Source organism: Ranitomeya imitator, chromosome 1 (genome assembly GCF_032444005.1).
Source record: "Ranitomeya imitator isolate aRanImi1 chromosome 1, aRanImi1.pri, whole genome shotgun sequence".
Taxonomy (NCBI): Eukaryota; Metazoa; Chordata; class Amphibia; order Anura; family Dendrobatidae; genus Ranitomeya; species Ranitomeya imitator.
Window position 1 is genome coordinate 958,783,828 of NC_091282.1, and position 26,096 is coordinate 958,809,923.

General features: G+C 43.8%; 1 protein-coding gene across 2 annotated transcripts in view; it reads right to left on the reverse strand.

The window, feature by feature from the left end:
• Positions 1 to 25,398, reverse strand: part of METTL14 (methyltransferase 14, N6-adenosine-methyltransferase non-catalytic subunit) — a 42,453-nt gene extending 17,055 nt beyond the window's left edge. Inside the window, exons 1-8 of one of the 2 annotated variants that reach the window (XM_069743757.1) lie at positions 25,244 to 25,398; positions 24,037 to 24,125; positions 22,539 to 22,626; positions 20,288 to 20,368; positions 10,308 to 10,395; positions 9,832 to 9,922; positions 7,170 to 7,311; positions 3,706 to 3,798 (exon numbers count right to left, since the gene is read on the reverse strand). In XM_069743757.1, the coding sequence (XP_069599858.1) occupies positions 3,706 to 3,798; positions 7,170 to 7,311; positions 9,832 to 9,922; positions 10,308 to 10,395; positions 20,288 to 20,368; positions 22,539 to 22,626; positions 24,037 to 24,125; positions 25,244 to 25,309 (738 nt within the window). In that variant the 5' untranslated portion in view covers positions 25,310 to 25,398. The remainder of the gene's footprint in view (positions 1 to 3,705; positions 3,799 to 7,169; positions 7,312 to 9,831; positions 9,923 to 10,307; positions 10,396 to 20,287; positions 20,369 to 22,538; positions 22,627 to 24,036; positions 24,126 to 25,243) is intronic. The other variant, XM_069743758.1, reaches the window with a different exon arrangement.
• Positions 25,399 to 26,096: the final 698 nt, after the last annotated feature.

The window sequence follows — 26,096 nt, forward strand, 5'->3', positions numbered from 1 at the left end:
TCTTCCTTCAACCTTAATAACTATGTAACTATGTAACATGGCACTTCTGGGATTATACTGCAACCAGTGTTCACTACAAGGTAGAGGTAACCTGCGTTCTGAAATTGTCTGACCCCCCCGTTCAGTAACGTGCGATGCAAGAAACGAGACATTACTCTGGTTGCCCCATTTTGCCCTATTATAAATTAGGAAAGGTCATAAACAAGTAAATGGCGTATGCAGCCGATATACCTCTGTGAATAAGGGACGTCTTGTTTCTGAACTCCACTAACTTGTGTGTGCTAAAAGTGCACCTATAATCTTGTCTATAGGTCATCTACATTACCAAACACAATTATTCATCCCCCACTGCAAATTAGGATTTTAACCAAATTTATACCTTTCTGCCATTAGCAATACACAAATCAATCAAGAACAAAAAACTAGCTCAACACAGCTACAGTAATATGATGAGTGGTTTCTCCAAATTTTAATGACTGCAGTCTCAGAATGATTCAACCCCGTCACGACAAGCGTCTTTAGCACCTTTGGCTGCCATCATCTGCTGCAGACGTGATGTATAACCAATCACCAGATTGTGGCATTACTGAGCAGTCTCGGCCCTTTCCTCATGGGCAGTGGCCAAAAGTTAGTACATTTTAAAAATAAACCTGAAAGGGGGGGATTGAATAATAACTATGTCCTGAGCACAACCATTGAAAACAATACTGCAACAAAGAATAGGACTACAAAGCAAGCAGTAATGTAGAGCTGATGGCTTTACTCTGTGTACTCATCCACCGGCTAAAAATAGTTTAAAGGGACCCGTCTACTTGTCAATGCTGTGAAATTTAAAGGGGTTGTCCAATGATGAAAGTACATTGTAATCAAAAGAACTTGAAATAAAAATAAGTTCCAAAATTGGGTGTGTTTAATACAAATGTTCCTGTGCAGTCAAAATCTTGTAAATGTGCAACTGTTATGTACAGTCTTAATTGATGTATTCGATCATCCAGTTCATGGTCGGCCATACCACAGCTGCTGGCCAGGGGAGGAGGCATACGTGACTATAAGGGTATGTTCACACGTTCAGGATTTCCATCCTTTTTTTTTCCTGACTGTTTTTTAAAAAACTGCAGCTCTTGGCAGAAAACGCAGGTCCTTTTTTTGGTCCTTTTTTGGTCCGTTTTTGATGCGTTTTTTGATGCGTTTTTTGATGCGTTTTTTTGATGCAGTTTTCTAGCCAGAGTCTGTGTGTTTTCTAGGAATTTTTTTAGGGTTAAAATGGCTGAAAATACCCTAACCCTACCCCTACCCCTACCCCTAACCCTACCCCTAACCCTACCCCTACCCCTAACCCTACCCCTAACCCTACCCCTAACCCTAACCCTACCCCTACCCCTAACCCTACCCCTACCCCTATTCTAACCTTAGTGAAAAAAAAAAAAAAAATTCTTAATTTTTTTTATTGTCCCTACCTATGGGGGTGACAAAGGGGGGGGGGTGTCATTTACTATTTTTTTTATTTTGATCACTGAGATATAACCTATCTCAGTGATCAAAATGCACTTTGGAACGAATCTGCCGGCCGGCAGATTCGGCGGGCGCACTGCGCATGCGCCCGCCATTTTGCAAGATGGCGGCTCCCAGGGAGAAGACGGCCGGACGGACACCGGGACGCCGGGTGAGTATAAGGGGGGGAGATTAGGGCACGGGGGGGGCATCAGAGCACTGGGGGGGGGCATCGGAGCACTGGGGGGGGGGCATCGGAGCACGGGGGGGCGGGATCGGAACACGGGGGGGGCAGCCACACTCCGCCCACGCACTTCCGCCCGCTCCCCGCACTTCCTGCTGCAGCGGTTCTGCACATCAAACCGCAGTAAAACCCGCAGATATATTTTTGATCTGCGGGTTTTACTGCGGTTTGGACCTCACAATGGAGGTCTATGGGTGCAGAACCGCTGCGGCTCCGGAAAAAGAATTGACATGCTCCTTCTTTTTTCCGGGAGCTATTCAGCGCGTCTTTTTTTTTACAATTTCCGGACCATGTGCACAGTGTATCCTGTTTTCCATAGGGTACAGTGTACTGTACCCTGCATGGAAAACAGCTGCGGAACCGCAGCGGCAAAACCGCCGCGGTTCCGCGGTAAAAAACGCACTGTGTGAACATGGCCTAAAGACGAAACAGCAGGGCTCGCAGCTGCTTACTGTTTCTGTGAGGTAACATTTCCCTGCCTATTTGTTTTATCACAGGAGAGAATGTTTTTTCTGTCATCAGTCATATGAGCTTGTTATAAATCAAGCGAGTAACATACGAGCTCAACGAATGAGGATTTGAGCAGCTCACAAGACAGTTAACATGGCAGACATGCTCGATCTTAGAAGAACAGGCACATTTAAAAGTTTCTCTCAGCACAGGAACATTTTTTATTTTTTTTTAAAGGGAACCCAGAACCAGTCAGTAAGATTTTGTAGTAAAGATATGGCTGTAATGGCGCTGTAATAATGATTACATTGATACCCTTGGAGAAGAAGTCAGCTTTGTTCTTCTTCTTTAGTAACCTCTTGAAGGTTTCTGCTAATTAAAATTCAGCATACAAGGGATGGAATGTACACGGGGTCTTTTCCTCCCTGTCTGTGACTCCCCAGTGATCGGGTTTATTCTTTTTATAGCTTGATAGATCGGGCGATTCTGAACGTGGCGATACCAAATATGTGTACGCTTGATTTTTCTTATTGTTTTATTTTGAATGAGGCGAAAGGGTGGTGATTTGAAAGTTAAAATTTTTTTATTTATCTTTTTTAAAACTTTTTTTTTTCTTTTTTACTTTTGGCATGCTTCAATAGTCTCCATGGGAGACTAGAAACTGCCATAATCCGATCGACTCGGTGACATAAGGGCCAATGTATGTTCCGGGCGGCGTTCATAGCAATCTGGCAGTGAAAACCATAGAGGTCTGCTGGAGACCTTTGATTGTCATGCTAACCCATTGGCGACCCGCAGTCATGTGACACGGGCACCGATGGGTGGGATTTACGGCGCGCTTGACGGAAGAACGTGTTAAATGCTGCTGTCAGAGTTTGACAGCGGCATTTTACTAGTTAACAGCCGCGGGTGGATCGCAATTCCACCCGCGGATGTTAGAGGCACATGTCAGCTGTTCAAAACAGCTGATATGTGCCGGAAAAGATGTGGGCTCAGCGGCGGAGCCCACATCAAAGGGAGGGAGTCCGACATCAGCATACTATTATGTCCGATGTCGGAAAGGGGTTAATAAATCGAACTGTGCGCAGTGTTCATATGCCTTTTTATGTAGCCAGTAAGAGGGTCTTTAACATCCTGGGTTGGCATGACATCTTTGGCGCCATTAAATTACACAGCAAGGCCAAAGTGACAGAGTACCTTTAATCCAAGGCTGAACATGAGCGTTGTACACTTTGATCATTCAGACTACAATGACAGATTAACTTTATCACCTTAAAAGTGAAATTGTAAATGTGGTCAGGATGAAAATCCTATTAGAAACTAGTCCACATGATGCGGCCAGTGCAGACTGTAGAATGAAACACCTACCTCGGCACACATGGCCACGTCTGATATCAGGAATGCCTGGCATCTTCTCACATATCACGGTACAAACCTGCATTATACAATATGTCCAGTGTATGCGACAGGCAGGAGGCAGCCGCCAGCTGCAGCTCTATAACAAGGATTGTCCCACTTACCATCCTACCAAAATCCAGACCTTCTCCGGAGCCGCACCAAAGGAACACAAAGGCCCTGGAACCGGCAATGCCTTCAATATCAAGTTTCATTATCTAAAAGAGAACAGAGACTACAGGATTAATGACTTCATTTATACGGTGTAGACATGTGTGACAGGTCATCAAGCCCCAGCGCTCCCATTATAACAGCAGCAAGGCTGACATCACGACTTAGGCTACTTTCACACTAGCGTTTTCTGCAATCCGTCACAATGCGTCGTTTTGCAGAAAAAACGCATCCTGCAAAAGTGCTTGCAGGATGCGTTTTTTCCCCATAGTCTTGTATTGACGACGCATTTGCGACGGATTGCCACACGTCGCATCCGTCGAGCGACGGATGCGTCGTGCTTTGGCGGACTGTCGGGAGCAAAAAACGCTACATGTAACAATTTTTTGCTCCTGACGGACCGCCCCCACCTCCCCGCACCTTACAATGGGGCAGCGGATGCGCCGGAGAAATGCATCCGCTGCCTCCATTGTGCAATGCGTTAAACGCTAGCGTCGGAATCTCTCCCCGACGCATTGCGACGGGGAGATTCCGACGCTAGTGTGAAAGAAACCTAAGCTGTAATGTGCAGCAGATGTGACTAGAAATGGAAACTAGAAAGGCTGAGATTCCAACGTAGTCCTGAAAAGTGTGATCGCTGCTGATTAAAGAGCCGAAGCCAAATCGGAGAAGAAACAGTTTCCACGGCAAGATGGAGCTGCTGAAATGGATTCCCCATCAGCAAATCCCTAGACTCGATTGTCCCGAGATCAGGTTATTACTGGGATCGTCTAGTTTAATGGAAAATCCATCTTCTGAAACCTTATCTGTAAACCACAGAGGAGACCATCTCTGGGGAGAAGCCAGCAACATTGTAATATCTCAAGGGGCTTTCCAGAAAAAAAAAAAAACTCCACCACTGCTCTCGGTGTTCGTTATTGTCTGCAGCACTTACAACAGTCGACAGCATTGCAGCCAATCATTGAGGTCAGCGGCTATGCTTGAGTTGATGTCACGATCTGCTTCACTCACCAATTGGCTACCGCACTGTCAAAGTAACATGAGCGCTGCAGCGAATATGAGACACCAGAAGGTGCAGCAGAGACTCGGTGCTGGACCTGGGGAGGGTGAGTAATGAACAATTTGGTTTCCTTAACCAAACTTCAAGCTTTAAAAAAAAAAAAAAGAACACAGAAAACCTCTTTAACCTTTTCATGACCCCAGCTTTTTTTGGTTTTGTGCGTTCGTTTTTCGCTCACCTCCTTCCAAGCCATAACTTTTTTATTTTTTCATCAATATAGCCATGTGAGGGCTTATTTTTTGCGGGACGAGTTGTAATTTTGAACGACATCATTGGTTTTACCATGTCGTGTACTAGAAAACGGGAAAAAAATTCCAAGCGCGGTTAAGTTGCAAAAAAGAGCAATAACACACTTGTTTTGCTTTTTTGCTAGGTTCACTAAATGCTAAAACTGACCTGCCATTATGATTCTCCAGGTCATTACAAGTTCATGGACACCAAACATGTCTAGGTTATTATTTATATAAGTGGTTAAAAAAAAATTCCAAACTTTGCTAAAAAAAAAAAATAAAAAAAAAAAATTGTGCAATTTTCCGATACCCGAAGCGTCTCTATTTTTCGTGATCTCGGGTCGCGTGAGGGCTTATTTTTTGCGTGCCAAGCTGACGTTTTTAGAGATACCATTTTGGTGCAGATACGTTCGTTTGATCGCCCGTTATTGCATTTTAATGCAATGTCGCGGTGACCCAAAAAACGTAATTCTGGTGTTTCAAATTTTTTTCGGGCTACGCTGTTTAGCAATCAGGTTAATCCTTTTTTTTTATTGATAGATCGGGTGATTCTAATCATGGCGATACTAAATATCTGTGTTTGATTTTTTTTATTGTTTTATTTTGAATGGGGCGAAAGGGAGGTGATTTAAACTTTTATATTTCTTTCATATTTTTTTAAACTTTTTTTTTTTTTTTTTTTTTTTTTTTTTTACTTTTGCCATGCTTCAATAGCCTCCATGGGAGATTAGAAGCTGGCACAACTCGATAGGCCCTGCTACATAACAGCGAAGCCGATTGTGGGAAGCGCTAGTTAAATGCCAGTGTCAACGTTTGACAGCAGCATTTAACTAGTTAACAGCGGCGGGGGAATCGCGATTCCACCCGCCGCTATTGCGGGCACATGTCAGCTGTTGAAAACAGCTGACATGTACCGGCTTTGATGCGGGCTCACCGCCGGAGCCCACATCAAAGCAGGGGATCTGACCTCAGACATACTATCCCGTCTGAGGTCAGAAAGGGGTTAAATTGAGCCTGTCAGTACAAAATGACTGTTCAAACCAAGCATTGGTTCTCGGTACACCATTGGTGTTGCTGAGCAGTTCATTGCACCTTACCACGACTGTGTTTTCCCTCTTTCACCTCCTTTCTCTGCCTCTTATTTGCCAGAGCTGTCAGTCAAGGACCAGGAGGGCAGGCGCAGATGGAAAACCAGTAAGTGGAAAGGTGCACTGAACGGTTGAGCCATGCTAAGGGGGCACCAAGTACATCGGCTTGGTTTGAGTAGTCATTTTGAGCAGACTCCCTTTAATAAAATCTTCCACAATTACAGCTGAAAATGTCCAAATACAGATTTCTAGAAATCTAGGGAGCAACTAATGTTGGTGATTATTTACTAACATGAGAATAGATGTATTGTTAGAGGCAGCTAGGGCAATGGTATAAGTTGGGCACTGTGCAGCCATGCCAAGGGAAAATGAGAAAACAAGATAATTTTCTATGTTTTTTATTCAAATATTAAGCAGCTAAATACATGACAAACAAGGTAAACTCGTCCATATACATTGTATATTATAATTCGGAAAGCTGTGACCTCCACCAGCTGAAGAAAATGCATCAAGACACCTACGGTAATTAGAACATGGCACTTTCAGGCAGAATTCAATTCTTTTCCTGATATGGAATCGCTACAAATAGAGGAAGGAGATTGATCTCGCCCTGTGCTAACAGGTTGGGGACAGAATTAACCTTTGGTCAAAGCTGAAATCTCATGGGAAAGACAGACAATCTGCTCTTACACTGCGACTGTCTGCCGCTCCTCGCTCAAAGTGCAGACAAGGAAAGGAGACTGCAAAAAAAAGCTCTGGGTGGCAAGAAGATCCGGATGAGCCCCCGGCATCGGCACATTCACCGTTAACCAATAGTAGCCCAAAACTCCAGGATCACGTACAGCGAGCATCAGCGCAAGTCATTAATAAACAGATTAACTTGTTTCTTATGGAGTTTTTGCCTATATCTCGATCAATATGAGAAATTGTGACCTAGAGTCATAAGTCCGGATTCACTTTACAATAACTTAATAAACAGGCCTTAAAAAACGCAAATAAGGATTTAGGCTCTAATAGTTTTATCTGAATACATCACTTACATCTTCCCAGGTCCACCAGTTTTCATTGGCGGCAATGCCGGTTTCTCGGTAATATTCCTCTAGTGGCGGTTCCAGGAGGATGACATCAAACTCGCTCTTTAACTCTCTCAGATCAAATGTCTCCAGGTCGGCTTGTAAGTACCTGCAAAACGGGAAGTAAAATGGTGAAATTCCTTCCATGTGACCACTCTCACTCATCATACTTCACGTCTCTTTCTCTCCCATCAGTCACTCTTAGGCCGGGGACACACACAACGTATAAAAAAAGGTCCGTTTTTGATGGACGAGAATCGCACAAATGTTACCAAAACAGTGATCCGTGTGCAGTGCGAGGATGCGATTTTCTCGCATCCAATGATCCGTTTGGCATCCGTGTGACATCCGTATGACATCCGTATGGTGAGATTTTCTCACACACTTGCAAAACGAGCAAATAATGGCTGAGCCTTTCCTGTCACCTGCCCAATGCCTGAGAATTTCTCGCACGTCACACTAATGGTCCGTGTGTGCTGTGCAATTTTTTTTTTCTCACCCCCATAGACTTTCATTGGCGATTCTCGGCCGAGATACGCTGAGAATTGCAGCATGCTGCGATTTCACTCGGATCCTGAATACGGCCGAGAAAATATCGGATGATGGGAGCTGCCCCATAGATTAACATTGGGACGAGTGCTATGCGATTTTTTTTATCGCATTGCACTCGTCCGTATTGCGGTCTAGTGTGACCCCGGCCTTAGCCATACAATGCATCTCTCCCCTCCCTCCATAATGCCTGGCTATTCACTGAAGAGCTGGAGCTCCCAGACAGCTCCTAATGCTGCTCCATGCACACCACATGTCTTCACTCTTCTTGGGTCCAGATTCTGCTGAGCCCACTGTGTTCTGCTCCTCTGATGCAGAAACTGCTGGTGATAGCAGGTCACAGGGCAGTCACACACAAAATGGTGCTGCCCTGTGATGCTGCTCTTCATTCTTACTGTTGGGGCAGTAACTGCTGACATCACCATTTCCCTCCCCTTTTGGGTGGTCTAATATCCCTGGGGCAGAGCTGCTAAATCTTACTATAGCTGCTTGAGGTCTAAAACGGAAAATGCTCCCCCTAGTGGTAAATATGTATATTTGTAGAAAAATATATAATATTTTTCATATAGAAATGTTTGCAAACAGTGCAAACATTGCATTAATACATTTTAATTACTATTTTAAGCTTAATTTCACTAAAAAACAAAATACGAGAAAACTGGTGGCACCTTCCCTTTAAGGCCGCTATTGAAGCATCCTGGGCCTCCATAACATCTCAGCAGTGTCACAGGCTGATTGCCTCCATGCCACGCCGCATTGAAGCAATCATTTCTGCCAAAGGATTCCCGACCAAGTATTGAGTGCATAACTGAACATTATTATTTGTTGGTTTTTTTGTTTGTTATTAAAAAACACTTTTATTTGATTGGATGGGTGAAATATGCTAATTTATTGAGACAGGTTTTTTGGGTTATCAGGAGTTGTATGCCAAAATCATCAGTATTAAAACAATAAAAGACCTGACAAATTTCAGTTGGTGGATAATGAATCTATAATATATGAAAGTTTAATTGTAATCATTACATTATGGTAAATAATGAAATTTAACACTATATGCTAATTTTTTGAGAAGGACCTGTACATACACACTGCTCTGCTAAAAACACACGTGTATACACAAACACTATACATTTCCCCATTTTGAGGTTCCTTCCAGGTTATGTGATTATGTGACTAGAAAGGTCCATAAGTTAGCTGAGAGAAAGGTCCTTGAGCTGCTCAGGACATGCAGGCCCAAGTAACCTCCTCTCCAGCCCTGCAGCGATCCCATAAAGCAGGAGACAGCAGTCCTCTCAGTGATCGGGAAGGGCACGGTCTCGCTGCTTTCATGGATCACAGAAAGCTGCCTCTGGACAATAAGAAGCACTCACTTCCTAGTAAGATATTTTCTTGCTAAACAGCAAGTCTTCTAGTCGGAAAAATACAGTAATGTTTTTCTTTTTACTTTATTTTTTTAGTCTTCATAGGAGACATGAACCTGCGACTGCCTGATGGTTTATGCTATATAGTGTACTGCAGTATATAGTGAAAACTAAGGTTTCCTGTGAAGCGCAGCCTGTGTGCAGCAACAGTGCGCTGCAGCAGGCCCCCACATGGTGACATGGTGGTCCATCGGTGAGCAGCAATCACTTTGCAGGAGAACGATGCGAGCCAGCGTGCACGTGCACCAGCAATAATGTTATGTACCTGCTGTTCTCAGAGACTGATCGCAGCGATGGGCGCTCAGCTCCGGCCGCTCTTGTTAAGACTCCGATGCAGGCTGCCATCTACTGTGAATGGAGGGAGCACAGCTCCTGAGTTACACATACTGAGGTAAAATACTGACCAAATACTGAATACTCGGGATTCTCAGAGCTAGGCTCAATAGACTTCCATTGAGAAAGTGACTTCTGGTCCACACAGAAACCCCTATGTAAGCCGAGTATTCTGATTTCAGGTCGCATTGGCCAGAAGAGGGTAAACGAAATGCGGGTCAGTATTCTAATACATTTCATACATATTTAGAAGAAATTAGGGGAAAACAAATTGTGGGGAGCAATTTAAGCAATACTGAATTATATAGATTTAAAGCCACACTTACATTGGAGGAGTATTGGACACTGATATTAAGTCATCCTTCAGTCTGATCAGCTCTCGGAGTTTGGGATATTCCTCAAACCGGTCAGCTAATCCTAAACAGGACATGGAAAAGGTGTTAGCAGGTTCTGGAAAGAAGCCCCGGAATCCATGTGCAGACAATCATGTGTTACATCCAGGCAGTACCAGATCAGACAGTAATCCCATATGTGTCTGGCCGCCTCTAGACAGGAACTTATTAGAGGGACAAGCCCTGAACTCCTTGCCGATACATATACATTATGTACATCCCAGGGGCAGGAGACGACCTCAGATGAAATATGAAGTTTGCAAACCCTACAAAATCCCTTAGAGAAATACACCAATGACTAGGTCTGTTTTAATGCTAAGGGATATTAAAAGCTTTTAGGAATAGCCCATGAAAGTAATACATAAGCAGCAGAAACAAACAGCACACTAATCCGACAGCAAACATCATACCAACGTCTCTGATGAAGTTCTGAGGTCTGTGGCCCGTGTCAACAAAATGCTGGCAGTAGTCGTTGTGAGGATTCAAGCTCTGGGTTCCCTGCAAAGAGAAATGGTTAACCCCTTCATGACCCAGCCTATTTTGACCTTAAAGACCTTGCCGTTTTTTGCAATTCTGACCAGTGTCCCTTCATGAGGTAATAACTCAGGAACGCTTCAATGGATCCTAGCGGTTCTGAGATTGTTTTTTCGTGACATATTGGGCTTCATGTTAGTGGTAAATTTAGGTCAATAAATTCTGTGTTTATTTGTGATAAAAATGAAAATTTGGCGAAAATTTTGAAAATTTCGCAATTTTCACATTTTGAATTTTTATTCTGTTAAACCAGAGAGGTATGTGACACAAAATAGTTAATAAATAACATTTCCCACACGTCTACTTTACATCAGCACAATTTTGGAAACAAAATTTTTTTTTGCTAGGAAGTTATAAGGGTTAAAATTTGACCAGCGATTTCTCATTTTTACAACGAAATTTACAAAACCATTTTTTTTAGGGACCACCTCACATTTGAAGTCAGTTTGAGGGGTCTATATGGCTGAAAATACCCAAAAGTGACACCATTCTAAAAACTGCACCCCTCAAGGTGCACAAAACCACATTCAAGAAGTTTATTAACCCTTCAGGTGCTTCACAGCAGCAGAAGCAACATGGAAGGAAAAAATGAACATTTAACTTTTTAGTCACAAAAATGATTTTTCAGCAACAATTTTTTTATTTTCCCAATGGTAAAAGGAGAAACTGAACCACGTAAGTTGTTGTCCAATTTGTCCTGAGTATGCTGATACCTCATATGTGGGGGTAAACCACTGTTTGGGCGCACGGCAGGGCTTGGAAGGGAAGGAGCGCCATTTGACTTTTTGAATGAAAAATTGGCTGCACTCTTTAGCGGACACCATGTCACATTTGGAGAGCCCCCGTGTGCCTAAAAATTGGAGCTCCCCCACAAGTGACCCCATTTTGGAAACTAGACGCCCCAAGGAACTTATCTAGATGCATAGTGAGCCCTTTAAACCCCCAGGTGCTTCACAAATTGATCCGTAAAAATGAAAAAGTACTTTTTTTTCACAAAAAAATTCTTTTAGCCTCAATTTTTTCATTTTCACATGGACAACAGGATAAAATGGATCCTAAAATTTGTTTGGCAATTTCTCCTGAGTACACCGATACTTCACATGTGGGGGTAAACCACTGTTTGGGCACATGGTAAGGCTCGGAAGGGAAGGAGCGCCATTTGACTTTTTGAATGAAAAATTATCTCCATCGTTAGCGGACACCATGTCGCGTTTGGAGAGACCCTGTGTGCTTAAACATTGGAGCTCCCCCACAAGTGACCCCATTTTGGAAACTGGACCCCCCAAGGAACTTATCTAGATGCCTAGTGAGCACTTTAAACCCTCAGGTGCTTCACAAATTGATCCGTAAAAATGAAAAAGTACTTTTTTTTCACAAAAAATTTATTTTCGCCTCAATTTTTTCATTTTCACATGGGCAATAGGATAAAATGGATCCTAAAATTTGTTGAGCAATTTCTCCCGAGTACGCCGATACCTCATATGTGGGGGTAAACCACTGTTTGGGCACACGGCAGGGCTCGGAAGGGAAGGCGCGCCTTTTAACTTTTTGAATGGAAAATTAGCTCCAATTGTTAGCGGACACCATGTCGTATTTGGAGAGCCCCTGTGTGCCTATGCAATGGAGCTCCCCCACAAGTGACCCCATTTTGGAAACTAGACCCCCCAAGGAACTTATCTAGATGCATACTGAGCACTTTAAACCCCCAGGTGCTTCACAGAAGTTTATAATGCAGAGCCATGAAAATTAAAAATAATTTTTCTTTTCTCAAAAATGATTTTTTAGCCTGGAATTTCCTATTTTGCCAATGGTAATAGGAGAAATTGGACCACAAATGTTGTTGTCCAGTTTGTCCTGAGTATGCAGATACCCCATATGTGGGGGTAAACCACTGTTTGGGCGCACGGCAGGGCTCAGAAGGGAAGGCACGCCATTTGGCTTTTTAAATGGAAAATTATCTCCAATCATTAGCGGACACCATGTCGCGTTTGGAGAGCCCCTGTGTGCCTAAACATTGGAGATCCCCCCACAAATTACCCCATCTTGGAAACTAGACCCCCAAAGGAACTAATCTAGATGTGTAGTGAGCACTTTGAACCCTCAAGTGCTTCACAGAAGTTTATAACGCAGAGCCATGAAAATAAAAAAAAAAAATTATTTTCTCAAAAATGAATTTTAGCCCGCAATTTTTTATTTTCCCAAGGGTAACAGGAGAAATTTGACCCCAAAAGTTGTTGTCCAGTTTCTCCTGAGTACGCTGATACCCCATATGTGGGGGTAAACCACTGTTTGGGCACACGTGGGGGCTCAGAAGGGAAGTAGTGACTTTTGAAATGCAGACTTTGATGGAATGGTCTGCGGGCGTCACGTTGCGTTTGCAGAGCCCCTGGTGTGCCTAAACAGTAGAAACCCCCCACAAGTGACCCCATTTTGGAAACTAGACCCCCCAAGGAACTTATCTAGATATGTGGTGAGCACTTTGAACCCCCAAGTGCTTCACAGAAGTTTACAACGCAGAGCCGTGAAAATAAAAAATCATTTTTCTTTCCTCAAAAATGATGTTTTAGCAAGCAATTTTTTATTTTCTCAAGGGTAACAGGAGAAATTGGACCCCAGTAATTGTTGCGCAGTTTGTCCTGAGTATGCTGGTACCCCATATGTGGGGGTAAACCACTGTTTGGGCACACGTCGGGGTTCGGAAGTGAGGGAGCACCATTTGACTTTTTGAATACAAGATTGGCTGGAATCAATGGTGGCGCCATGTTGCGTTTGGAGACCCCCTGAAGTGCCTAAATAGTGGAAACCCTTATCCCAACTGTAGCCGTAACCCTAATCACAACCCTAACCCCAACACACCCCTAACCACAACCCTAACCCCAACACACCCCTAACCCTAACCACAACCCTAATTCCAACCCAACCCTAAGGCTATGTGCCAACGTTGCGGATTCGTATGAGATTTTTCAGCATCATTTTTGAAAAATCCGCGGGTAAAAGGCACTGCGTTTTACCTGTGGATTTACCGTGGATTTCCAGTGTTTTTTGTGCGGATTTCACCTGTGGATTCCTATTGAGGAACAGGTGTAAAACGCTGCGGAATCCGCACAAAGAATTGGCATGCTGCGGAAAATACAACGCAGCGTTCCCGCGCGGTATTTTCTGCACCATGGGCACAGCGGATTTGGTTTTCCATATGTTTACATGGTACTGTAAACCTGATGGAACACTGCTGCGGATCCGCAGCGGCCAATCCGCACCGTGTGCACATAGCCTAATTCTAAAGGTATGTGCACACGCTGCGGAAAACGCTGCGGATCCGCAGCAGTTTCCCATGAGTTTACAGTTCAATGTGAACCTATGGGAACCAAAAATCGCTGTACACATGCTGCAGAAAAACTGCAAGGAAACGCAGGGGTTTACATTCCGCAGCATGTCACTTCTTTCTGCGGATTCCGCAGCGGTTTTACAACTGCTCCAATAGAAAATCGCAGTTGTAAAACCGCAGTGAAATGCGCAGAAAAACCGTGGTAAATCCACGATAAATCGGCAGCGGTTTAGCACTGTGGATTTTTCAAATCCGCTGCGGAAAAATCCGCATAGGACCAGAATACGTGTGCACATACCGAAATCCTAACCCTAGCCCTAACCCTAGCCCTAACCCTAACCCTACCCCTAACCCTACCCCTAACCCTAACCCTAGTTCTTACCCCAACCTTAGTGAAAAAAAAAAATTCTTTATTTTTTTTATTGTCCCTATCTATGGGGGTGACAAAGGGGGGGGTCATTTACTATTTTTTTTATTTTGATCACTGAGAGGTTATATCTCAGTGATCAAAATTCACTCTGGAACGAATCTGCCGGTCGGCAGATTCGGCGGGCGCACTGCGCATGCGCCCGCCATTTTGGAAGATGGCGGCGCCCAGGAAAGAAGACGGACGGACCTCGGGCGGTCAGGTAAGTATAAGGGGGGGAGATCAGGGCACGGGGGGGGCGTCGGAGCACGGGGGGGGTGGATCGGAGCATGGGGGGGGGGTGGATCGGAACACGGGAGGGAGGATTGGAGCACGGGGGAGGATTGGAGCACGGGGTGAGGGATCGCTGTGCGGGGGGGGGTGGATCGGAGCACGGGGGGGTCGCTGTGTGCGGGGGGGGGGATCGGAGTGCGGGGGGGTTTGATTGGAGCGCGGGGGGTGTGATTGGTGCACGGGGGAAGCGGACAGGAGGACGGGGGAGCGGAGCACAGGACGGAGGGAGCGGACCACAGATCGGGGGGCTGGGGGGGCGATCGGAGGGGTGGGGTGGGTGCACATAAGTGTTTCCAGCCATGGCCGATGATATTGCAGCATCGGCCATGGCTGGATTGTAATATTTCACCAGTTTTTTAGGTGAAATATTACAAATCGCTCTGATTGGCAGTTTCACTTTCAACAGCCAATCAGAGCGATCGTAGCCACGAGGGGGTGAAGCCACCCCCCCTGGGCTAAACTACCACTCCCCCTGTCCCTGCAGATCGGGTGAAATGGGAGTTAACCCTTTCACCCGGCCTGCAGGGACGCGATCTTTCCATGACGCATATGCTGCGTCATGGGTCGGAATGGCACCGACTTTCATGACGCAGCGTATGCGTCAAAGGTCGGGAAGGGGTTAAAGGGCAATGAACGTAGAGTCATGGAGAACGGACTGGTAGATCGGTGAGAAGAAAATCTAGTAATTCTGTACTCCAAGTAGCAATTACAGACATATTAATGCCCATGGAGGAGTCATCCACAGTAGCGTGGACAGAGATAGAGAGCGCGCGCTGTGAGGACACCTTCATCAGCCATACTGGGATATTTCAGAAGATGGTCCAAACCATAGGTGCAGACTCTATTATGGGCCAAGTGCAAGATTCTGTGATTGTACCAGTCCCAAAAAACACATAAAACTTGTAGGGGAATCTTGATTGGAGATATATAATGACAGTATTATATATGCCATAATCTAATAAATGGGGTCTACTTCTGGAATTTCCATTATCGTAGAGAAAGTGGGTCCTCAGATCCCCTATTTAAAACTCCAGAAAAAAAAAAAAGGAGTCAAGCTGACCATACAATGAGCACAGCTTTCCCATAATTTACTGAATGCAGAGTCCAAGATGGCTGTCAGCCACATAGACTGGCATCATAGGCCACATACGGCCCCTGGGACATAGGTAGTGCCCCCTGGTCTATACTTTAGTGTTCACATAGTGGATTTGCTGAGGATTTCAGTGCAATGTAAGGTGCTGAGAATTCATAAAATGTCATCCATGTGATGCAGACGTTTTGTACATTTCATTTTAGATCAGATGCTTGTCACTTTGCACAATTTCACCGTTTCAATGTATAGGGGTAAAAACTGCAATGATTCCGCAGTAAAATCATTGGTGGTGAATAGTGTGAGTGGTAAATGCTCCATGTTACAGAATACTCAATATCAATGATTACTATCCAAGGAATGTAATGGTAGGTGCAGGTTTTACCACATGCGGATGCATCATTGGTTTCTAGGATCCTAATCATTGACACCAATAAATGATCTAAGTTACAAAATCCCCATTTAAAGGGCTACGCTCAAGCTTAAAAGTTATACCTCATCTATAAGAGAGGGGATAACAACTTCTTGATCACTGGGGGTCCGACTACTGGGACTTTATTGATACCGAGAACCAACCGGAGCTCTGAAGACCCTCATGTGAACGGAGTAGTGCTTAATTATACACACCTCCGCACCATTAATTCTTATAGGAGTGTTGAAGAGCAGCTGAGCGAAGGTCCTGAATATTCCGGCGGTCTGACTACGAATGAATGGGGCGGGAGTGTGCATGATCCACCACCACGCCTCTCACATGAGGGTCTTCAGAGCGCTGGCTCTTGGGATCGGTCAGACCCACCGTGATCACAAAGGTATCCCCGGCCTATTCCATGGATAGGGGGAATAACCTTGAAACTTGAGAATACCGTTTGAATCAATGTCTACACTAAACAGAAAAATGGCAATTTGTATGTGTCCATTCATGTGGATGGAAATTTCAATAGTAACCCCACAGTTAAACTAGAAAAAAGTCGGCAGCAGGACAAAACAATAGAGGCGAGTATCCAGCAACAGGTCTGAGAGAGCGTGATTAAAAGGAAAAATGTATTACCGTTTCATTATAAGGCACAGGAAGAAAAATAAGGGTAGTCCCGGGAACACTGCCCTGTTAATCCAGTAGATCTGATGCATTTCAGGTAGCTCTCATTTACAGTCTGGCCAGTGTTTATAATCCCGCTCTGCCGGACCTGTTGCTGGATACTCCCCTCTATTCCCACAGTTACCCTGTACATGCAAAACAGAATTTTGATCTTTATGGCTTGCACAGATTTTAGCTCTCAATGCAAATGATGAGAACAAAATTACACAGGAAACGATGAAGAAAATTTACTGTTGCTCAAATGTTTACATGGGTATAGACTGTAAAAAAAAAAATGTTGAGAAGGGTATTAAACTTTCGGTTCCTTTAATAGGAAGCACAACATAGGTTCAGTTCACACCACGGTCGCGCTTCTGATTTTACTAGATCAAAACAAACAGAATGAAGACTCCTAATGAAAGTCAATGGATATCCTCAACTGCACCACTGACAAAAAGAACTGCTGCATATGATGGAAGTGCTATATAAAGCACAGAGCTGGAAAAAAAATCAGTGAGGACCATGGGCCGGAAAATATAGAAATGACGCCTGACCTGCTTTTCCCAAGTGATTGATCGGCCTCTTGCTATGGGAGAAACCTGTCAATCACCCCGAGCAGCACTGGAAAATTAGCGGGAGCATTTCAAAGAAAAATATACATGGCTCCAATTAAGTTCATGTTCCCATTACAGGGCTTAAACGTTTACGCAGAATTTTACTACATACATGGGAAACCTTAATAAAAGCAAGGTACTAATACTTATAACAATTTTCCGCACCACAAACTGCTTTCTTTCAGATTAAGGCCATAGATGGAGGCGTATGTGGTGGAACAATTCTATCAGCAATGTTCCTGGCCATCCACAACCTGCAAAAGTGCAGATGTTGGTCCAGTACTGACATGGCCGAACCCTTATCTGCCCTCACACAGGTCCAGGTACACACTTCTGCCATAACATCGGGTTTAGCCAGCGCTCCATCCCACCTTCCCCTCTTTATTAAAGCTATACTTTATTAATATTCTTACTCGTTAGTGTGAATTAAATCTGCAGCAAAACCGCTGAAAGAATTGATATTCTGCAGATGTAAATCTGTTGTCAGGAAAAAATAAGCAGCGTGTGCATGACACTTCAGGAGGCTCAATCACTTGGCTGGTACTAGGAAATCCTTAGGGTTTGGTGATAAATCTGCAAAGTTTGCACAGACGTTTACAGTCTAAAAAAATACAATTAGGGAAAAAAAAAATACAACCCATAGGCTGTGCTCACACGTTGCATTCCCGATGTTTTCCAAAAATGAGGCAATAACCGCTTTTACAAAATGAAAAGGTCAGTTACATCACCCAGGTTGTATGAGGAGTGAAGAAATGGGTTGAATACACAGATGTCCTGTATTCCAGCTGACGTTCCTTGGTATTCCTCATCTGACGAAGTCCACTACCTGACACCGTCCTGTCCGCTACCTGACACCGTCCTGTCCGCTACCTGACACCGTCCAGTCCGCTACCTGACACCGCCCCGTCCGCTACCTGACACCGCCCCGTCCGCTACCCGACACCGCCCCGTCCGCTATCCGACACCACCCCGTCCGCTACCTGACTTTAGCCATTTTCAGCCCACCCTCCGTTTTCTCCTGACTTTAGAATCTGTGGCCCTTCTTTGGAAGTAATGATACACGGTCTATGGCCGGCATGCTCAGTAAAACAGTAGTAACAGCATCTTTACAATGCGCTGGAAAGCCGAACGTCACAAGATGGATTAACAGGAAGAATTCAGTCTGAAGAAATATCTGGCTTGGTTCTGTTGCTCATTACATGTCCACAGTAAAGTAATGGCTTGAGACAAGTCAGGGGGCTAATTGACTTTTCCATTTGTGAAACGTGAAACCATTCAGCGGAATATATTAGTAACCTTCCACATTAGCTCGAACCTTTGATTTTATGCCATTCGTTCGACTGCCCCTTTGTCATGTTATGTGACAGCCATTTCCCTGGGCGCTCGGAGAAAGCTCTGGTAAGCAGATTTTCCCAGGGAGCCCTCACGCTGTATGTTGTGTACTGCAGGCACTGAATTTATGTAAGGAACGATGTAAGACCTTTCTCCAGAAAACCTCAAACAGCAGCCAGCTAGGGAATAATCTCATTAAATCCTCCTTGCAATACTCTACAGAGTCTTATAATCCGACACCTTTCCCCAATGCAGAGGGGCAACGTAATCAGAAATTTCACAGGATCAGAGGTAGAAAATTGGGAGGAGAACCAGTCAGGAATTTCATCCATACTTGGGTGATGGCTGCTGAACCCACCAGGGAGTTAAAGTGTAAAGCAAAGGCCACACCATAAAATGGAAGCCCTCAAGTGATATGCAAGGCCAAACTTTGAAGTGCAGACCTGACCCTACAGGGCTTCCCATAAAATAAAATCTTAATAATACTAATTAGGACTGATTATTATTGATGTACGTACTAGAGAACATCAAACTAAGAACAAGCTAATTATCACTACCTATTGCTGCATCAGCATTCTACCAGCACTACAAGTGCTAGAACTTCCTTTCCCCCCCACTTCCCAGGATACATTGCTCTGGCCACTGTTAAATGGCTTGCCTGCCCTGAGTTGACAGCCGACCACTCTTATGTAATTCGCCTTGGCACCTCGGCTGCTAGATAACAGGCAGTGGACAGCAAGTTAGACAGACGGAAGACACCAAGTGGCCTGCATTTTGGCATTATTATTCGGGGGTAGGACAACATCAGTATTAAGAAAGGGGATTTGCAGATTTCATATTTAGTACATATTTATATATATAGGTTTGGTCATCTTTATAGATAAATGCCCTCTACTATGTGACTTCCGGATCTGAAAGGAGCCCTGATTTTCAGCTTCGAGTTCCAGCCCTGGGTGGTCTTCTCCAGGTTTGTGTCGGACACAGAATAGCACTTCATGTGACACATGACCAGATCGGCGTGAGAAGGAGGCTGTCTGACTGATCCTTCCATTATTTTTAGAGGAGCACCACTTTTCTTGGCGTTTATACAATGTGGGGGTGCAAAGAAGTATTATCCAAAATCTATATTAGGATCAGCCGCATTCCGAAATTGATAGAAAAAATTTTAAACCTCTTTATTCACCCAGGTACATGCAAAGTTTCAACCAACGACAAAGACCAGCAATGGTTGAAATATTGCTTCTTGAAGAAATCCATTATATTTTTGGAACCTCTATGTTCATATGATCACTTCCATAGGTAAGCCAGCCCCCTTGCCTGTCTAGGAATCGGCTGACTTTGCTATTTAACTTGCCCACTCAGACAGTCCCCTTCACACACTGCTCTGGTCATGTGCTGACACGGGAAACGCTGTCCAGATGTAAAGTGGAAGAAGACCTGAAGGGACTTGGGGTGCTGGAGTTTTCAGCCCAAAAAACAGCATCTTTCACACCAAAAATATATTAGCCCATGAACATAGTTTACTGAGTTAAGGACATTGAACTACATTTCTTTAGCTGGAAATCACCTGGAAAATGAGATCAAGGTCTGAACATCCAGTGATCATTGAGGTCTTTTAATGATCCAATGCATTAAATGAAGAATAACAAGAATTCATAACTGAAAAAAGGATAAATACATTTTGCAGAGATCGTACTGTAAGGATGAACTTAGTAAATACCTTTAGGAAAGTGCTAGAATCTTTGTAAATTTCTTCTTTATAGGGAAGGTTCTCTTCTTCCTTTTGTGGTTCAACTGTATCCTGGAAAATAACATTACTTGGTTTAGAAACAGTATATATTAAGCGCTGAAATCATGAAAACCCTGTATTCTTTACAGACCCATCACAGCACCTGCAAATATACCATCCTCAGATTGAGCACGGTCTCTGATCACAAGATAGCTGTCTCATCATGAGACATACGCTCTAAAGAGAGGGCATGGGTACAGTTCAGCACTGCGGCCATCATTGATAAGAAGGTTAAAAGGGGTTGTCTGGCCTTAGCTAAACGCTTTCAGTCACTCTGTGACCGCAGACTTGTGAATCTTCACAGCGTGCCCACTGCGAGGATTCTCCTGTGTCAGGAGTGTGACAAGTATGGGATTTGCATACATGCAGTCACATGCTGACTAGACGAGCAAGGCCGGACACGTCTATTTGGAATGTGGCCTAGAGTATGCAAATCAGATTCTCTGCAGTCACATGACCGCCCTATCCCGGCTCCAGTTCCAGAGAATCCTTAAGGCGCGTGTAGTGTGAGGATTCACAAGTCTGCAGTCACATGGAGTGACTGCAGATTTGTACCCCAAGTCCAGACAACCCCATTAATATGAAAGGTTAATCTTCCATTTTCAATCCACTTTGGACCAATCAGAGTTCAGTTTTTATTTGCTAAACTGAATTGGGAAAAAATATTCCTATGCAGAATTGTTTTGGGGGGGGGACAATAACCCAGGGGTCTCTCTTTATAAGGCTGCATTCACTTGTTGGATTTTTACAGTGTGTATGAACCACGATTTCTGGACCGGCTACAGGTCTCCTGACCCAAACTTAGCAGCCCGGTATAGGATTATGAGGCTTTAGTGTCTGGGTCAGAAGACCTGAAGCCGGTCCAGAAATCATAGACCGTACATAGACCATGGGACTTGGACAAGTGAATGCAGCCATAGGCCTCATGCGTGTTGCAAGTACATATTCTATCCATGGCTTTTACAACACGTACCTATTATAGTCTATGGGACTTTTCCCATGTCTGTTTTTTCGCGGACCGTGTGCCCTTGCAAAAAATCAGAGACATGTTTGTTTTTTTACCAGCAGCACAGATGACAAGGGCCAATACAAGTCTATAGGTCTGTGAAAACACGCGTACAACACACGTACAGTCCGAATGCTGTCCGTGATTAGCATTAATGTGATTTATTTATCCACATGTTAAAAATCACTAATGAGACATTGAGGAGATCAGTCACGATGCACACAGATTGAAAACACATTCATGTGAATTATACCCTTAAAGTGGAGATCAGATTCATAGAACAGCTCCGATGGACTCTTAGGCCACGTTCACACGTTCAGTATTTTACATCAGTATTTGGTGACTTTTACCTCAGTATTTGTAAGCCAAAATTAGGAGTGGGTGAGAAATACAGAAGAAGTGACGTGTTTCTATTATACTTTTCCTTGGACTGTTCCAGTTCTGGTTTTAGCTTACAAATTCTGAGGTAAAAAAGTCACCAAATACTGTATGCATGAACGTGACCGTATTCTACATCTATATTCCACTCAAAACAGCGGAGAAATGTGTAACCGTTTTTAGCGGATAGCACAGGATTTTAGCTTCCATATCCACAGTGATTCGTTTTTTGTCGGCCATTTTGCTCTTTAATATTCCCTTACAGCTTATCCGGAGGTCGCACGAGCAACAGGCCAATACTGTGTGAGTGAAGGGTGGCCAGTATTATAAGTCACTTTCATCTGCTGCAATACTTGGGATAGAAAGAAACGCCATGCTGGGCATTTAACCGCTCACATGTCGCAGTTAATGTTGACTGTTTGCCGTGGCAAACATGGGTGGAACACTGGCCTCAGGTTTGCCACTTACAGGAGCATTTTAGGCCCTGCGGGACACAATTGGATGCCAGTCAGTATAACAACACTGCAATACAGAGCAGCATTCTGATGCATTGTGTCAAGATCGAGACAGTGACCAAAGAATGTAACAAAAGGAAGACGAGGGAAAAACAAAATGGAGGTTACACATTACTTCATTATAGAGCTGCGTGTCAATGCAAAACATTAAAATTGTGACAAGTTTTGAAATTAAGTAATACAAATGATTTTGTAAGAAAAAAAAAAGATTTTTTTTGTCAGAAAATCTTTCTCAATTCTAATGTGACCCAGATGAGGTTTCCTTTATGTGCAGCGCCATTACCTTGCATTCTTCCACCACTTCTTCACTAGCCTCCCCTTCCTCTGGAGGTTTCCTCTTCAGACTAGGTGCCGACGTGTCATAGGAAGATCTTTTATATAATAAAAAACACATTGGTAAATTTTACTTTGTAATACAAAATACAATTCTAGGTAAAAAAAAATGTTTTGCTTGTTTCATAATAAATAGCTGCTTCCCAGCCATAAAGTATGAGACCAGCACACTGCGCTGGAAAGGGTAGAAAACAAAGGAAGAGTTGAGGGGTCCATTCAATACTGCACTTGCGCCTGTTTCTGAGAGTTTTTGGTGTTTTATGTATATATTATTTTGTGGAACCAAATTCAACTTTTCATTTGTGCCCGATTTGAACATATGCACATAAAGTGGGTGACATAACTATCGAACGCCTAACCAATTTTCTAAGTAAGGATTTCTAAAATCACGCTATGACTATGGGCATTTAACAAGTGTTATAACTTTCCCACCTTCTCTCGTTTTTAAATGGATTACAAATAAAGCACTATCGAGTTTTCCCCGGGTGGAAGTGCCGAATGCCTTCACTTGTTTCTACAAGTAATGCAGTCAACCTCCATGGCCTGCATGCACGCTCACCATGCAAGACTTCATTGCTGAACAGAAAGCATATTCAAGCGCGTTTAGTTTGCTCAACATTTAGACAATGATATGAAATACAGGGACAATATAAAATTGAACTCTTTGGATGCCATAATACACACCATGTTTGGAGGCCAAAAGGCACTGGATATCACACCAAAAACACCATACCAACAGTGAAGTTTGGAGGAGGAAACATCATGCTGTGGGGAAGTTTTTCAGCAAACAGCACTGGCAAGCTTCATATAATTGATGGAATGATGAATGTACAAATGTACCCTGACATTCTTGATAAAAACCTGCCATCTACCAGGATGATGAAGATGAAACGAGGGTGGACATTTCGGCAAGACAATGATCCCAAAAATACAGCAAAGGAAACTCTCAATTGGATTCAGAGAAAGAAAATAAAGCTGTTAGAGTGGCCCAGCCAATTACCTGACCAGAATCCAATAGAAAAGTTATAAAAGGAACTAAAGCTCAGGGTTCATAGAAGGAGCCTAAGCAATCTTCAGGATTGGATGAGTGTTTGTGTGGAAGAATGGGCCAAAATCACCTGAGCAATGCATGCGACTAGTTTCTCCATGTGACTTGAAGCTATTATCACCAACAAAGGCCTTTGTAAAGTTCAGTAAGCGTGTCCAATACTTTTCACGTGTGTTATTTCTCATTATTATTTATAACATAATCTATGGTTTGAATTCTTTGCATGTGAGGACTGGATGGATTGTTACCCACATCTGGTGAGAATTTCATGTCAATTGTACCTTTAGAAATATATTTTGAACACTGGTTACGTGTTTAATACTTATTACACCTGCTGTATATAGTTATATCTATACACACACACTTATCTGTAATTTGCCCATAGTTTACAATGACTTACCGACACATTTCTCTGGCTTCTGCGATTTCCCTTTGCTCATCCTTGCTGTTTAGCACAGCTCCAATGTTGTCAGCGCTTTCTGCCCCCAGCTAAAGAAAATACAAGCGCGTACTTATATTTATTGATGCCTTATTACTCAGCTTGGCAATATAACTAACTCAGCAGCCCCTCATTCTGAATATCAGGGAGGCTCACGGCCTTTAGATACACCTGATCAAAAAGTCTTAGTGATGCGCCATCACTCGTAATATCAGGAAGACCCCATTTGTTAGCTGTTTTCTATACATCTGGGATCAAAAGAGATTATCACAACCACAAAACTTGCTCCTGTCACCAAGTCAGTGAAACAGCTATTCTGACAGCTTTTAATTGACGACTACTCCTTCACTGACATCAATGAGACGCGTCACGGCAAATCCACAGACCACATCAAAGTTAAATATGCAGAAAAACAAAAGAGCCTGTAAACACAAAACGGTGCAAAATCTGTAATAAAACCCAATATAGAAGATGCTGTTTAGCCCCAAATACATGCACGTAAGTAAAAAAAAATCATTAATAATTGTCCCCAAAAGTGGTCGACCCCTTTAATAGTGGCTCAATCGTGGGATTGTTCCAGTACTGTATTGGAGCCCGAGTCTCTGCTCACAATGGCCGCAGGGTTTATTCTTAAAGGAGGAATCACGTGGAGTTTGGCCAGGAGGAGATCCATTATGAGACGGAAAGATCAGGCTCCATAAAGAGGTCACAGACACGAAGCGGCCATGTAGGCCACACGGTGGTCTCTGTACCCCAGAGCTCGCCATTGCTTTTAACATAATACAGCTGTATAGCAAAGTGGGGTCTAATTATCGTGTCTCGACATTCAGACATAACGGATCGTTAGGTGACGGTTATTTTGTACCCTGGACAGATGTGTGAACACAGCCTGAAGCCCCCTGGGTATTGGTAAGGGTCCTATGATGAGTGGGGGCTGGGCATGCTGACACTGGCAGCATGGTACAATATTACAAGTCTACCAACATGTCTGCCTCATCTCCATCGGTCCTGTGTAGGACTCGGACCTGGGGGATAGAAGGAGGCCGGAATAGTAATCTGGGCACCGTCTACTCCTGAGGAGGAGGCATAGCGGAGACAGTGACCGTGCGGCACTACAACCCCCAGCATGCACTGCACACAGCAGTCCCTATGACCGCACGATCATTACTTGCTTGGCCAGCAGTGTCCTGCGCAGCTTCTGCCGGGCTCGGATCTCCTGCAGGCGGCTGTTCATTGCCTCTCAGCTCCCGGTTTCCCGGTTCTCAGTGCTCCAATAAGGTTTCTATGTGTCGCGGTATGATGACATCACCGCCGCATTTCCCTGCACGGCAAGCTTCCGAGCGGCCATCTTTGATTCTGGCACTTGACCTGTTGCTCTGTGAGCCGCAAGGTTCTATTTCCCGTAGTCTCAGGAGAATAACCGCTCACGAATATCTCTAGTGCTGGAGACACTGAAAGGACGATACAGGGGAGGAAGGAATCACTTCTTCACAGTGTGGCAACACTTAAAGGGGTTGTCCTGAATTTAGATGTAACTACAAATCTCCCTCAGAGGTTCTTGGGTGCACACAGCTGTGTGATAGGTGTTTATTCCATTTTTAGAGCTGTCAGTCTAATTAGTGGTTTCTACACATAGTACAGTCACTGTGTGGCCTGAATATATTGCTCCCAGCTGTTACATATATATACAGTGGGGCAAAAAAGTATTTAGTCAGTCAGCAATAGTGCAAGTTCCACCACTTAAAAAGATGAGAGGCGTCTGCAATTTACATCATAGGTAGACCTCAACTATGGGAGACAAACTGAGAAAAAAATCCAGAAAATCACATTGTCTGTTTTTTTTAACAATTTATTTGCATATTATGGTGGAAAATAAGTATTTGGTCAGAAACAAACAATCAAGATTTCTGGCTCTCACAGACCTGTAACTTCTTCTTTAAGAGTCTCCTCTTTCCTCCACTCATTACCTGTAGTAATGGCACCTGTTTAAACTTGTTATCAGTATAAAAAGACACCTGTGC